The 13,197-nt window shown below is 39.0% G+C and overlaps 1 protein-coding gene across 10 annotated transcripts in view; it reads left to right on the top strand.

Moving 5' to 3' along the window:
- The window catches only part of DOCK10 (dedicator of cytokinesis 10), a 194,024-nt gene that overhangs the window by 89,663 nt on the left and 91,164 nt on the right, over window positions 1-13,197 (top strand). For all 10 annotated transcript variants that reach the window (XM_025200420.1, XM_014518563.2, XM_025200424.1 and 7 more), the window contains exons 8-14: window positions 756-939; window positions 2,687-2,772; window positions 3,808-3,891; window positions 4,937-5,092; window positions 8,128-8,349; window positions 9,999-10,121; window positions 11,641-11,723. In XM_025200420.1, the coding sequence (XP_025056205.1) occupies window positions 756-939; window positions 2,687-2,772; window positions 3,808-3,891; window positions 4,937-5,092; window positions 8,128-8,349; window positions 9,999-10,121; window positions 11,641-11,723 (938 nt within the window). The remainder of the gene's footprint in view (window positions 1-755; window positions 940-2,686; window positions 2,773-3,807; window positions 3,892-4,936; window positions 5,093-8,127; window positions 8,350-9,998; window positions 10,122-11,640; window positions 11,724-13,197) is intronic.

Genomic DNA, 13,197 nt, shown 5'->3' on the forward strand with positions numbered 1-13,197 from the left:
GTTTCTGTCAAAGATGATGAAAAGATCATATTCCTAGTGCTTTCACTTGAGTGTCCATGGAATACAGCTGATGAGTTAGGGAACAAACAGCATTGCTAGCTTTGGATAAAGTCAGCAACTTCACATAGTTGATCAGTAGCAACCATACATGCTTAAAACAATAAAGGCTTAGGTCATAAGTGTTAAGGCTTTTAGCCTGTATGAAACCAATACAAACCCAACTACAGCAGGTACTGAGTGAAAGTTCTTACTGTGTGATACTTGATTAATAGTCTGCATAGAAGGAGTTTGGTAAACCTAGTTGAGTTCCCAAAGGCAAATATCAGCATCACAGAAACTACATTTAATAGTCATTGGTCCCAGGTTGGTAGTCTTTCCAGATTGCTTTGGGATTGTTTGGGTGTAATAAGGCATCCATGTTAGAGGTGGTCCCTTCCTACAGAACTAAAACACTATCAATACTTAACACTTCTGTAGTGAAATATTCTAGGTAAGTGTGGTCTCAGTTATCTAAGAAACTTTCCAGTGCTGCTGTCCTGTAACCAACACAAGACTTCAGTCATCTGGACAGTCAAGTAAAACACTTGTAAATGTTAACATCTCAAAATTTGGGTTTTGTTTTATTTAAAGCCATTAAGTGTATTTGAGTTTTAATTTTTGAAATAGTTTGTCACAAAGATAAGCCCCACCTTCCTCACAACTCTGACTTTTTATTATTCAGTCTTCATTTTCTTCCTCCTCTTTTGTTACAACAGAATAACAGGCTTAGGAAGCATGCCTTTGAACTAAAAATGAATGACCTGACGTACTTTGTGCTAGCAGCTGAAAATGAGCAGGATATGGATGACTGGATATCCACTCTCAACAAAATCTTGCAAATAAATCCAGAGGGGTCCATTCAGGAGAGGAAAAGCGCAGATCTCACTGATCTGAAACTTGGTAAGAGTGAATACACTTGGGTAGCTTTCTTGCTTGAGAGGCTGTTACTGGATCATTTTAACTGCCATTGTCTAATGGATTTGTGCCTACAGCAGTACTGATTTTTGACAAACAGCTACAGACTTTTTACATTCTCCGAACAGTTTCAGTTAATTCCTAGCAGATCCTTTTCAAAGGGCTAAGTGGAATTTAAACCATACAACTCTGGATCAAGTTAGTGGGAATCATAAGGCTTGCGTGGGGACTCTGTAAATGTAGCCCTCTTTCAGTATCCCTTTCACTGTGTTCATGTGCATATATTGCCTTGTGTATATTCTAAATAATTTTCTAGGAGAGAGGTCAATGCCTTTTATAGATTCATTTTTTCTTAAATGTCTGACACTAATGAAAAATCCTAGCTGTGGTATGCTGCCATTTTAATAGAGGCTTAATATACTAATCTGCTAACTTTTTGTTTCTTACTATTAAAATTAAATGTGTACTAATGTGCTTTCACTCTACAAAGAGGGACTGAATACTCTATGGCTCTGTTACATGTTCAAATTAAAGCTGGATAGAAACCAACTATAGAGTTGTTACACATTTTCAAGCACTAATTTTGTAGCCGGTTGGCTCTTTTAATAGCTGAATAGTCATTTTTATGGGGTGATAATTATTTTGCATGTATAGTTGGAACAAATTTATTGTGCAGTTAACCAGTTAATGATGTGATAATTACTTTGCACTTGTGACCAGTCTTTGCACATGTAGCTGGTCTAAATTTATTAGAAGATTGATCAGTTAACTGTGTAATATATGTAGCATGTAGTAGGGGATTATTAGACTATATTCTGTGTATGATAACAGCCTATTATTTCACACAAAAAAATTCCACATTCAAGAGGAAGCAGCCTCAACTAAGAGTCAAAACACTCCCAAAATTTGAATCTGAATATGGATTTGAGCTTTGCAACCTAGTACTATTTTTATGATAGACTGAATCCAGATTTGCAGTCCACACACACCTAAAGCTAGGGGAAACTCAGAGTTAGATCTCAGGTGTTGTCATATTTCTCAAATGCAGACGTTAAAATAATTTTGCAGGCCCCCCACCAAGTCCCTCAGCCTCTCTTGAGGAACCCTGCCACCTCCATCCCCTCCCCACAGTCTAGAAAGCTGCTGCTGCCATGGGTGAGGGATAGGCAAAGCATAGAGAATCATAGAGAAGTAGGGCTGGAACAGAACTTCTTTCTCACCAGGCCTCTAGTGGCAAGTCATAGCTGTGCAGGTAAGGGGCCAGTCAGAGGTCAGACCAAACATGTGACTGCTCCAAACTCCAAGTTAGGCCTAAACTGATCAACATTTGTGCAGCTTACAACATAAGGTGTAACAAGACCCTAAGTTCATAGAATCAGAAGATCTGGACTATAAAGTTGCAAAAAAATCCCTGTGTTGCTTCAAGAAAGATGGAGAAAAATGAAAAAGTGGTTGTATCCTGGGCTTTATTATTTATTGTGTATACAGTGCTCATATATGTGCCAGGTACTTCACAAGATAAATACAGATGAGCCCCTCACTCTGAAAAGCTTAAAATCTAGGGGGGGGTTTCTGCCTCTTTGACCTGAAGTAACAAACAAGAGAAGGAGAAACAGTTGGAAAGGACAAGGCTTGGGGGTAAAAATAAAGATAATTATATTTTAAGCCTAGGAGTTAATAGCAAGGAGAATAAAAGCCTCACAATCATTCTCAATAATTGTTTTTTTTTAAGAGTCTGCAGATGTTTCAATAAATTCTGAATGCCAACAAGAAGAGACAGATCTGTTGGAGAATACCTCTCATCCAGACTTCATAAAAGTAAGGGACGTTGCATTGTGCTATGCTGCCCTGATTTACACAGCACTGCAAGGTTTATATAAACTTAGTGGTAGCAAAAAAAACCCTCTTTTTATGATGATAATAAATTTTAAAACCCATCACAGCTCATTTTGGTTTTTAGAGCCGTGACAAAGCAAAGGAGGAAATGATTTTAACATTGCATTTCACACTGTGTACTGCCAGTTACGTTATCATTGAAAGAGGATTGTAATGTCAGGAGAGGCACTTTTTCCTCCAAGTCTCTCTCTCATAAACTTCTTTAGCAAAATGAGGTAATTTAAAACAACAACAATAAAAAACCCCAACAAGAACCAAAAAATAAATAAAAGCCCCTGAAAAGTTAATGGCAGCAATTTTTTAGTGTTTTATGGCAACAAACAACTAAAAACCTATCATAAAAAAATATTACAACACTGTATTTTAAGTGAAGATAACCAACATATGATTCTCCATCTCATCCAGTATTATATCTAGTCTATGTATATCACCATGACATATTCAGCTATTGAGGATTATGATATAATAAAGACAAAGGGCCAAATACTGTCCAAAAGTATGAGCATGTCACTCGCTGACTTGAAATTGAAATTGGATATGTATTTATACTCATCTGACCTTGCCAAACTAAAACTAGTATTAAAATATTGAGTTTGTGAGTTTGAAAAAAATAAATGCAAACATTAGCTTATTTATGGGTGTTTGAAGGAAGAGGATATGGGCTAATGATTAAGAGTTGCAGACTGTATGTTAGGCCTTTAGGGTTCTGCTCCCAATCCTATTTGGCTCTCTGATGTTTTGGCAAGCTACTTAATATGTGCCTTGATTTACCTACCTGTCAGAGGGTGTTGTGCAGTTTAAATAATGTCTAACAACTTTGGGCACCTGAAATGTTAACAGGCATAGAAATGAAATGTATTTTTATAAATGAAACAAAAATATTTTTTCTAAGGTTTACCAACTGTATCTGAATTATTGTCTGTATGCAGAAGTCTAATTTATTAACTGTCACCACAGTATATCATGGAGACTGAAGAAACTGTGAAAACATCTCGACATGTGGAGCGGCTAAATCTGTTCTCCCTGGATCCTGATGTAACTGTGAGAATTCTGTATTGTGTTTCTAACAGTTCTTAAAATACAAGTGGCTCATAATGAATTTGGTACAGGAACCAAAGTTATTTGAAGGGTTGTGGGCACTTGGGTACTTAAGTATTACAACACACTTCCACACTTGGGATGATCACTGTTTTGAATGTTGTGTGCTTACCTCACAACTAATACTTGAAATAATATTTTTCATGGTGACTAGTACTGATTTGTTGGTCCTATAACGAGATTTTGAGATGACCAACTTTTTAAACCATTGGCATTTTAAAATAGAGATTGGTACATTCCAGAAAAGTTTCAATCTTAGTTCTACTTGAAACCATGACAAAAATACTGTTGACATCAAGAGGAAGCTGAACTGAGATGAAAATTTGGCTCAGTTTGGATAAGGAGACAAAAGTTTAGTTCTTTTTCTGAATGATATCTGAAACTCCTGAATCTTCCCATCTGAGCCAAAAATCTCATGAGAGCAGGCTATCTCACAAGATTCATGATACTTCCTCTCTAGATAGAAAGACTATGGGAACAGCAAATTTTATTCTTATTAACTATTTCAGCTTTTATTGCAAAGATGCACAAGGAAGTGAAAATCAGAGAGAGGAAAAGTTCACCAAAACTACACAATTGCAAAAACATATTTAGTTGGAGACGTAGAAGGAAATGTTATTTTGCTGAGAAGAAAACTTTGGTCAAAATAAAATCAATTCAACCATTGTTCAAGTCAGTTGAAATACTCAACGATACCAAAATATTCTGCAGTAATTTTAGAGGTGGAAATCTTCTACAAACATGTCTTTGGAGTTACATTTTGTAGGTGTTTGGCTACATTCATCTAAACAGAGAGTTCAATAGAGTTTGAGTTTAGGTATCCCTTAATACAAAAAGATGGTGCTACGCAGATGGTTTGGGGATTAGGTATCAAATGGGAATTTGGGAAACCTGAATTCAATTATCAGTTCCGCCACAGGCATAAGGGGTTCATGATTTGAATTTCTTTTAATATAATTAATCTTCCCAAATTATTTGTTTATTTTAGACCTTGAATCCTCAAAAAAAGGAGTTTCTAGAAACAGAATTGATGATCAAACCATTTGAGGAAAAGGCTGCAAAGAGGATCATGATAACTTGCAAATCTCTCATTTTGAATCTTCAAGCTTGTGTTACTGAAAATGAAAGTGATCCTGTAACTAATGTAAGCTTAGTTCATTTCTTTGCATCTTCATCTTGCTTTTCTTGATGGATGGGCTCCTTTAAGTCTGTATCGTTGCTGCCTTACCTTAAAAGGGGAAATTAAATCTCTGTTATCTTCACACACTGTATCCTCTCCCCTTGCTTAGATTAAATGCTATAGGGCAGCTCTTAGACCAACATTCAATTAATACATTTAGGGAATATCTAATTGAAACATTTTAGATAAATTTATTCTTTCTTGATCTAAATTCAAAGGGAAAATATCTGTGAGGATCTTTGTTTTCTTAGGCTTATGCAGTGAACTTGATGTAAGATTCACTGGAGCCAAGACTCTCACTGACTTAAGTGGATCTGAGGTTAGGTCTTATAAACAGATGGGAAATCAATGTAGAGTTGGCCACAGTCCATCTAAAACAACATTGTTTTTTTGCAATGTTAATGTGCCCCTACCATTGTCTGAAGAGGGAGCATGAACTAAACTTTAACAGATATGTATATTTGTTGTGAGAATAGAGGATAATTATTGCATTAGTACAGAAAATAGTGCTGGGTGACAGGGTAGAATAAACAGTTCATGCCTCCTGCTGGACACACTAATGTTTGGATGAACCTTGGCTGAGGAAAGTACCTTTTGAGATACCTTGAAACAGCAGATTTAGACCCCTTTTCACCCCAAGAGCTGCACAGATCAAACAATGATGGTCCTCCACTAGGTACAGAGCCAGAAATCAGGAAAATGTTAATCAGGGCCCAGCAGGCAAGGTAAAGAAGGCTAGTCGCTTCCTCCAGAGACAGTTCTGAGTGAAGGTAGAACAGGGCAAGAATCAGCTCCCCCTCTACTGTATCCTTGTTGGGAAAAAAAGCCAAGATGTGTGTGTGGTAGTAGGAGGGGGATCAGTTCTAAATTACAAAACTGCATGCCCTTTAAGTTAATAACTCCTGGTTTTTAGGGGGAAAATTTCAAATATTTTGTCAAATCCATGTTGTGGCAATTCAGTTTTCATATACTGCATATGAGATACAAATGAAAATTAGCAGATGACCTCTCCAGTGGATGCAGAATTCAGCATATGTTAGGCAGTACTGTTTTAGCCAAATAAAACAGCAGTGGAAGTAAAGTAATGATGACTGTAGCAAGAAAATGCAGCACAGAAGCTGAGAAATCATAGAATCATTTATCTGCTAATGCACTGGTCTCTATATCCAGTACTTTGTTAAGGGCCAGATTTACTGATTCTGCTCTATATTGCAAAGCAGTCTTAAGTTGTCATAACTGATTTTGCTAGGATCGGGATCTAGCTGATGTTTTTCACTAGAGCAGAGTGAAATAATTAATGGATAAATCTTGTCCGATGTTTGCAAGAACTGACATGAAAGAAAATATGAATAGAAATGGCTGGTTTTAAGATTTTAGGTTTCCTAGAAATTTTGAAAATTTGCATCTTGTGCAATGTCGCCACTTACACAGAAAGTCACTAAATATTATTTCTGGTTCTGTTGCTCAGCATTCACCTTTTCCATTTTCTGGGAAGTAATTTCTGTAGTTGATGGAGCTTCAAGGAAAACCCTTGTTTCGTTGCTTTTTCTTTTCTTTGTAATGACCACATGCGAGTCTTTATTGTACCAGGGGCATTTGTGTACACCATTTCTCAAGAGGTCCTGTGATATATTTTCATTCATTGTTGAATGGGGTAATGTATTCTTAGATGTTGTAACTGTGTGCACCATCCTAGGCACCAGGTTTGTTTTCAGTTCTAGTCCCTACTCAACCCAATAAAGTGGCCATTCCTGATGGTCATGTTATGTTCTTTTCCCCGTGTCTAAACCACACCTCTATGGCATCACAAATATGTAACAGTTCCATTTGCTTCCTTTTACACTTACTGTGAAAACATAGGTCAGCATATTTTTTATTCTCATTTCTGATTTAGAGGTCTAGCTCAAGTGTTCATTACCATGTGTCAAATGCCCACAGTTACAATACTTGATTGCAAAATTGAGATTTTTAAAACTAACTTTTCTGTCTTTTTGACAGAAAATGTTTTTCAAATTTTTATTCAACTATTAAGAAATTCATGTTTTTCATCCTGTTCTCTCCATCCACACAAGTTATAATTCCCCCACAGCATACCTGCCTGCTAACAATTTGCTTTAACTGGAGAAGGGGAGTATATACCCAAGTACACCTGGGCTACAAACCTACCAATTCTAAGACCTGTATGCTAAGCTAAACTGTGCTCCACTATGCAGGGCTTCTGGGGCCTCTGGCTTAGCCCTGTCTGCTGGCTCACTAGCCTGAACACCATCTGTCTCCTTGGACTTTGGGTTGGAGACCTGGGACACCTCTGCAGCACAGGGCTCAGTCTGCTCCCGGACCCTCCATGCAGCGCCTCCTGCACCAAGCTTCCAGCCTCATGCTGGGGGTTGGGGACCTGAGCCGTCCAAGCTCTCCAAAGATCCTGCTCTATGCCCCAGCCTGTACACTGTGTCTCTGGCCACATGCCAGAGGTTGCAGACCTGAGCCGCCTCACGTAGCTCCCAGGGTCTGGATGCCATGCGCCGTGCTGTGCACTGAGAGCCTAACCACTGGAGTTGTCCCCTGCTCCGTGCTGATAGAAGTCTTCAAGGGCTCTTCCTAGGCTACTGCTTAACCCTGCTGGGCAGCTCTCCTCAGCTCGTCTAAGCCCCTCTCTTCTGTCTTCTCTGTCCCTGATGCATCTCCCCTTGTGCTGAGCATGCAGCTCCTTTTATACACTCCAGGGCTCCGCCCCTGAAGTCTTCCGGACCTGACAGTGTTGCAGTCTACAATCGGGTCCAGAAGGAGCTCCTATCCCCCTCTTCTCAGAAAAGGGGTGCGACTCAACTCCTTTTGCTGCCTCCTGATTGGTGGATGGGCTTCACCAATCAAAACAGTAAAATCTCAACCCTGAGGCTCAACCCAAGCTCCGAAAGACAAGCCTGCTACAGGTTTTATACTTGTTGCTTTTTTATATTGCTATATTTTGATTGCACATATATTTTGATTTTTATCTCTAGGTAGAACCTTTCTTTGTGAGCGTGGCTCTATTTGATATCAGGGACAACAGGAAAATCTCTGCTGATTTTCATGTGGATATGAACCACATGCTTGTTAGACAAATGATTTCAACTTCCTCGCCTTCTTTGGAGAATGGCACTATTGAAAATATGGACTCAAAAGAAACAGAAGAGCCACAAATCAAGGGATTTCCACAAGAATGGCTGAAATATCCAAAACAGGTATTTTATGTGTGAATTTTATCACAGATGATAATCTTTTGGGTGATATCTTTTATTGGACTAAATATGCCTTGCCTCTTGCATATTTCCTGGACCATGATGGCTTCAACATCTCTCCAATTTTTGTATCTCAGATGTTATATTACAAAAATATCCTTCACTTTCACTGCAGGATGAAGACATATTATTTATGGAGCATGTTTTCAGGCACCTGTTCTCAAGTTTGTTCTGCCCATCCTAAAATAGGCATCAGTAGCTTCTTTGAAAAAGTCAATATCTGTTATCTGAAGACACTCAGAAAATATGAAGCTATTTTTTATGCTAATTCCTTAGGCTTAATAATTGGCCTTTCCCATACCAATCAGACAAACTTATAAAACCTCTTCTGAATTTCTTCATTGATGTCTAAGCAGGGACATGGTCCTTGCCCTCCACTAATTAAAAGTGGCACTTTTTAAACTCCTTACTGTCATCCAACAGGAATCAAGAAACTTTTTGGATGACCAAACATTGAAACAAAAGATTGTCATAAAACAAAAGTAAAATAAAACAGGCCTTTACAAAATATTGATTAAAAGCAGGAGTTTCATTTCCAATTTTCTAATTGAAATATCAAAGAAAAATCCTCAGAATCAGTATTTTCCTGCTAAAATTTTCAAAATCAACAAAACCACATTTTCTAATTGAAAAAAAAATGGTGAAACATTTCAACCTGCTGGTTATTTTGTATTCATAATTATAGATTTGTAGGTGAAAAAAATCAAAAGGAGAATTATGATGAAAAATACAAACTGATTTCTCGTGTGGAAAATATTCCATAGATAATATTCAGTCACGTACAAAATAAATGACTAGTCAACAGTAACCTATTCTGAAATGGTTAGGGAGCTGAGACATATGACTTATGAGGAGAGGCTGATGAAAGTCAGCTTATTTAGTCTTCAGAAGAGAAGACTGAAGGGGGATTTAATAGCAGCTTTTAAGTATATGAAGCATAGTTCCAAAAAGAATGGACCTAGACTGTTCTCAATGAGTGGCAGATAGTAAAACAAGGATCAATGGTCTTAAGCTGCAGCAAGGGAAGTTAAGGTTGGATATTAGGAAAAAGCTTCTCACTAGGAGGGTGGCGAGCCACTGGAATGGGTTACTTAGAGAGGTGGTGGAATCTCCATGCTTGGAGGTTTTTAAGGCCCGATTCAACAAAGCCTTGGCTGGAATGATCTAGTTGGGGATGGTCCTGCTTTGAGCAGGGGATTGAATTAGATGACCTCCTGAAGTTCTTTCCGACCCTAATTTTCTATGATTCAATGATTCTGTGTTCACTGAACCAGTGACAAATGGTGGGTGAAAAGACTAACTATAGAAGTGTTTCATTTACAGGGTATACTTTACTCTTATCTGCAAAGTAGGCCTACAGTAGTGAAATTCTGGGAGAGCCCAACCTGATATAATGTCCACATAAAGGAGACTGAAAGAAAGTGAAAGACCCACCAATACAGACTCACTCTACCTCACTTGGATTCAACTCTGAAATCAGTCTATCATTTTGTAATGGAACTTATTTTATGTCAACAGGAAACATTGGCTATGTGTCTAACATTTATAGTGGTATTATATGCTTACTATGTACTCTCTCTGATTATTTATAGGCTCTCTTCTCTATAAGTAACCCCCACTCAGAGATTGTGTTGGTGGCAAAAATAGAAAAGATACTCATGGGAAATATTGCTAGCAGTGCTGAGCCTTACATTAAGAATCCAGACTCTAATAAGGTAACACAATGAAAATATTAATTTTCTCTATGATAGTGTAAACATCTTCCCACCAGTATAAAACACTGTAATCTATATTTGTAAATCCTACCAGTTCATTGGTGAGCTTAATTTACAAGCTTATCTAAGGTTTATTTCTCACGAAGGCAAAAGCAGTAATCTGAAGGATGACAAAATGAAGCCATTAAACATGTTATGAAGATATCTGCTTAGTACAGTTGGTATAGTTTTCAGGGTGCTTGGCAACAAAACCTAATTCTCAAACAAATATTCCTAATGAAATGCTGTGTGATTATTACATGTGAATCCATAGTGGTATAGCTTTTACTCCAGGGGTTTCAAACATACAGCCCATGGGCTGAACCATTCCATCTGGCCTATCGGTAGTCTAGCAAGCTACCGAAAGTGGCGGGACATGGCCTGCTGCAGAATTCATGGTATCCAGGCCGTAATGGACATGCCCATCAGCAGTAGCCCCAGGGACCCACACTGCTTCTTGAATGCACCTCCACGCTGCTGCATGCCCTTGGAACTCCACTGCTACCCCTGGACATGTGCTGCTGCCTGAATGCAGCTCTGTGCTGCCCACACATCCCCAAACCTGCTAAGTGGGCATTGGTATGAATTGCTCTCTCAGCAATCCCTGGCTTAGAAAGATTAATTAAGACATGAATGAGTCAGTGGCATTTATATAACATAAAGGAGCAGATCTGAGGTCCCCCACTTCGGAAGTTTCAGAAAATTTCATTTCAAGGAATCTGAAGAAACAGAAATGTAACTATAAGTATTTCAGCATAGCACTCCACTTAAAAATTTGTCTGTCAGTGTGTTCTTCAAACTGCATCAGCCCAAATCTTTTCTCTGCTGACCTTTATGTTCAATATTAAAGTCCTAAATTGATCTGCTACTTGGATGTATCCATGCCATCCAGTTCCACTTTGAAGACTACCCTGAAGGGCCAAATTCTCCCTTGACTTGGATCCTGTGGAATGCCATTGGCTTCATAAGGGCTGCATAATTTATAAGTCAGGGTAGACTCTAAATTGACATCTGCTGGTCTAAATGTTAATACCCCAGCTCTGAGATCATTCAGTTAAATTAAACAGAAAGTCTCTGTACTATGAAAGCGATTCATTTTCAGGAAGATCACAAGGTATTTCCCCAAGGGCTTCTGCAACAGGGCAGGTAAGTCCATTGGCTCCATTAAAGCCTTATTAGCAGAGGTTGCTCAGAGGATGCACTCAGATCTTGCATCCCCAATTATCCTGGTCACAGTCCCTGAAAATCCTTAGAACAGCATAAGTTCCAAGAACCACTATAACTCCTTAATAAGAGAACTTTCCTCTGGAAGGCCTCCATAGATCTGATCCAGTTTGTTAGAAATTCCCATAAACATACTTTTGAATCATATTTCCAGTCTCTATAAGCCGTTTCTGCTTCAGCCTTCCATAAGCCTACTTTCCACAGTACAAAACAATAGAAGATTATATTCATTATAATGGAGTTTTCCTTTATCTAGTGTGCACAGAAGGTGTTAAAATCCAACAAGCAGTTCTGTAGCAAGCTGGGGAAGTACCGTATGCCGTTTGCTTGGTCAGTGAGGTATGTATGATGATTGTTATGTAACAAATTTTAAATGTAACTATCATACAGCTCAGTCTGCTCTTGGACTCATACTTTTATTACAGACCCTTTTCAGCTTTGAACTAATGCTTTTAACTTGGACCATTTCCCCAGGCTGATCCCTGCAGTTTTCATCATTTCTATCTTATCCCATTTTTTCTTCTTTTAAATAGATTATGTAGTCACTTTTTTCCATTAAATATTAGTGTGGTAGCATTTTTCACTCATGAGCACTTTGGAATTTGTTGGAAAGCATCAAGGATCACTGAGAAAATTTCACTTTGGCATAAGCTCCACTGAGTGATTTGATGCTAAAAATTCTCGGACAGGTTTCAAGGTTGAAATTCTTTCAGGAGATTCTCCACAAAGTTAATTCTTTGATAAAACAGAAAACCAGAACCCTCTCCATGAGCCCAAACACAGATTCAGTGCCTAACTTTAAGGCTAGGTACAGACATTTAAAAAGCCAGAGGTGAAATCAATCTAAGTTATGCGGTTTTCTGTAAGTGAGGCAGTTTAGATTGATAGTGAACAGAACACACATTTGCCCTTTGGTGGGGGGGAGAGGAGGAGCAAACCTTAGACTATATTCCACCATTTTTAAAACAATCTACGTGTGCTGAACTTCTGGCCTGTTACAGTCATAGACTGATTTCCAATCACTTATGCTGATAAAAGTGTAATGTCTGTTTATACTGTGGCATTGCAATGACTGTAAGGAGTCATAAGAAACTGTTTTCGCCTGGAGGGTGGGATAAGTGTATGGGGGGGGGCTCCAATTCACCCACCCCACCCTTCAGCACTAGCTGGGGAGCCCCAAGAACAAGCTCCCTCCACTACCTTTCCCCCTCCCATTCTGAAAACAGTGAGCACTGGCAGAGACCCTGGCTGTTGCTGTGGGAACCTGGCTGCAGGCTGGCAGCCGGATTCCTCTCCCCTGGAACCAACGGTGAACTTCTGTTTGGTCTGGGGTAACATTGTAACTCAGAATGGTTTGCAGAAATCACTCTGAATTACAGCTGCACTTCTGTCTGCATCTCCAGTGTCATCCTGTATCCACTTATATTACTGTTATCACTCTACAGATTGTGTTGTTTTGCCTGTATATATCTTTATGGTTTGGGATACAGTTTAGTCAAGGAAAGGGAGTGGAACAGTTCAATCTCTCTTGCTGGCAAGAAGAATTGCTATGCCCATACACAGGCAGAAAGGGTTGGGCCCCAAGCCATTGTCTTCCTGTAGTGGGGAAATCAATTCCTGTGTAGCAAAGGCATCTGAGAGGAATGGCCCATCCAGCCAAAGGTATGCCAGGTACCTCAGGCACATCACAGCTTTCTAGAGAGTTGAGGTGACTGTTGAGAGTGCTGGTAGGAGGTGGTGCTGGTTGGAAGGAGTTTGGCAGGGGGCTCAGAAGTGTCGGAGACCCCAGCAGTCAGGGCTCATGGAAATCAGC

This window comes from Alligator sinensis, unplaced genomic scaffold (genome assembly GCF_000455745.1).
Source record: "Alligator sinensis unplaced genomic scaffold, ASM45574v1 scaffold596_1, whole genome shotgun sequence".
NCBI lineage: Eukaryota > Metazoa > Chordata > Crocodylia > Alligatoridae > Alligator > Alligator sinensis.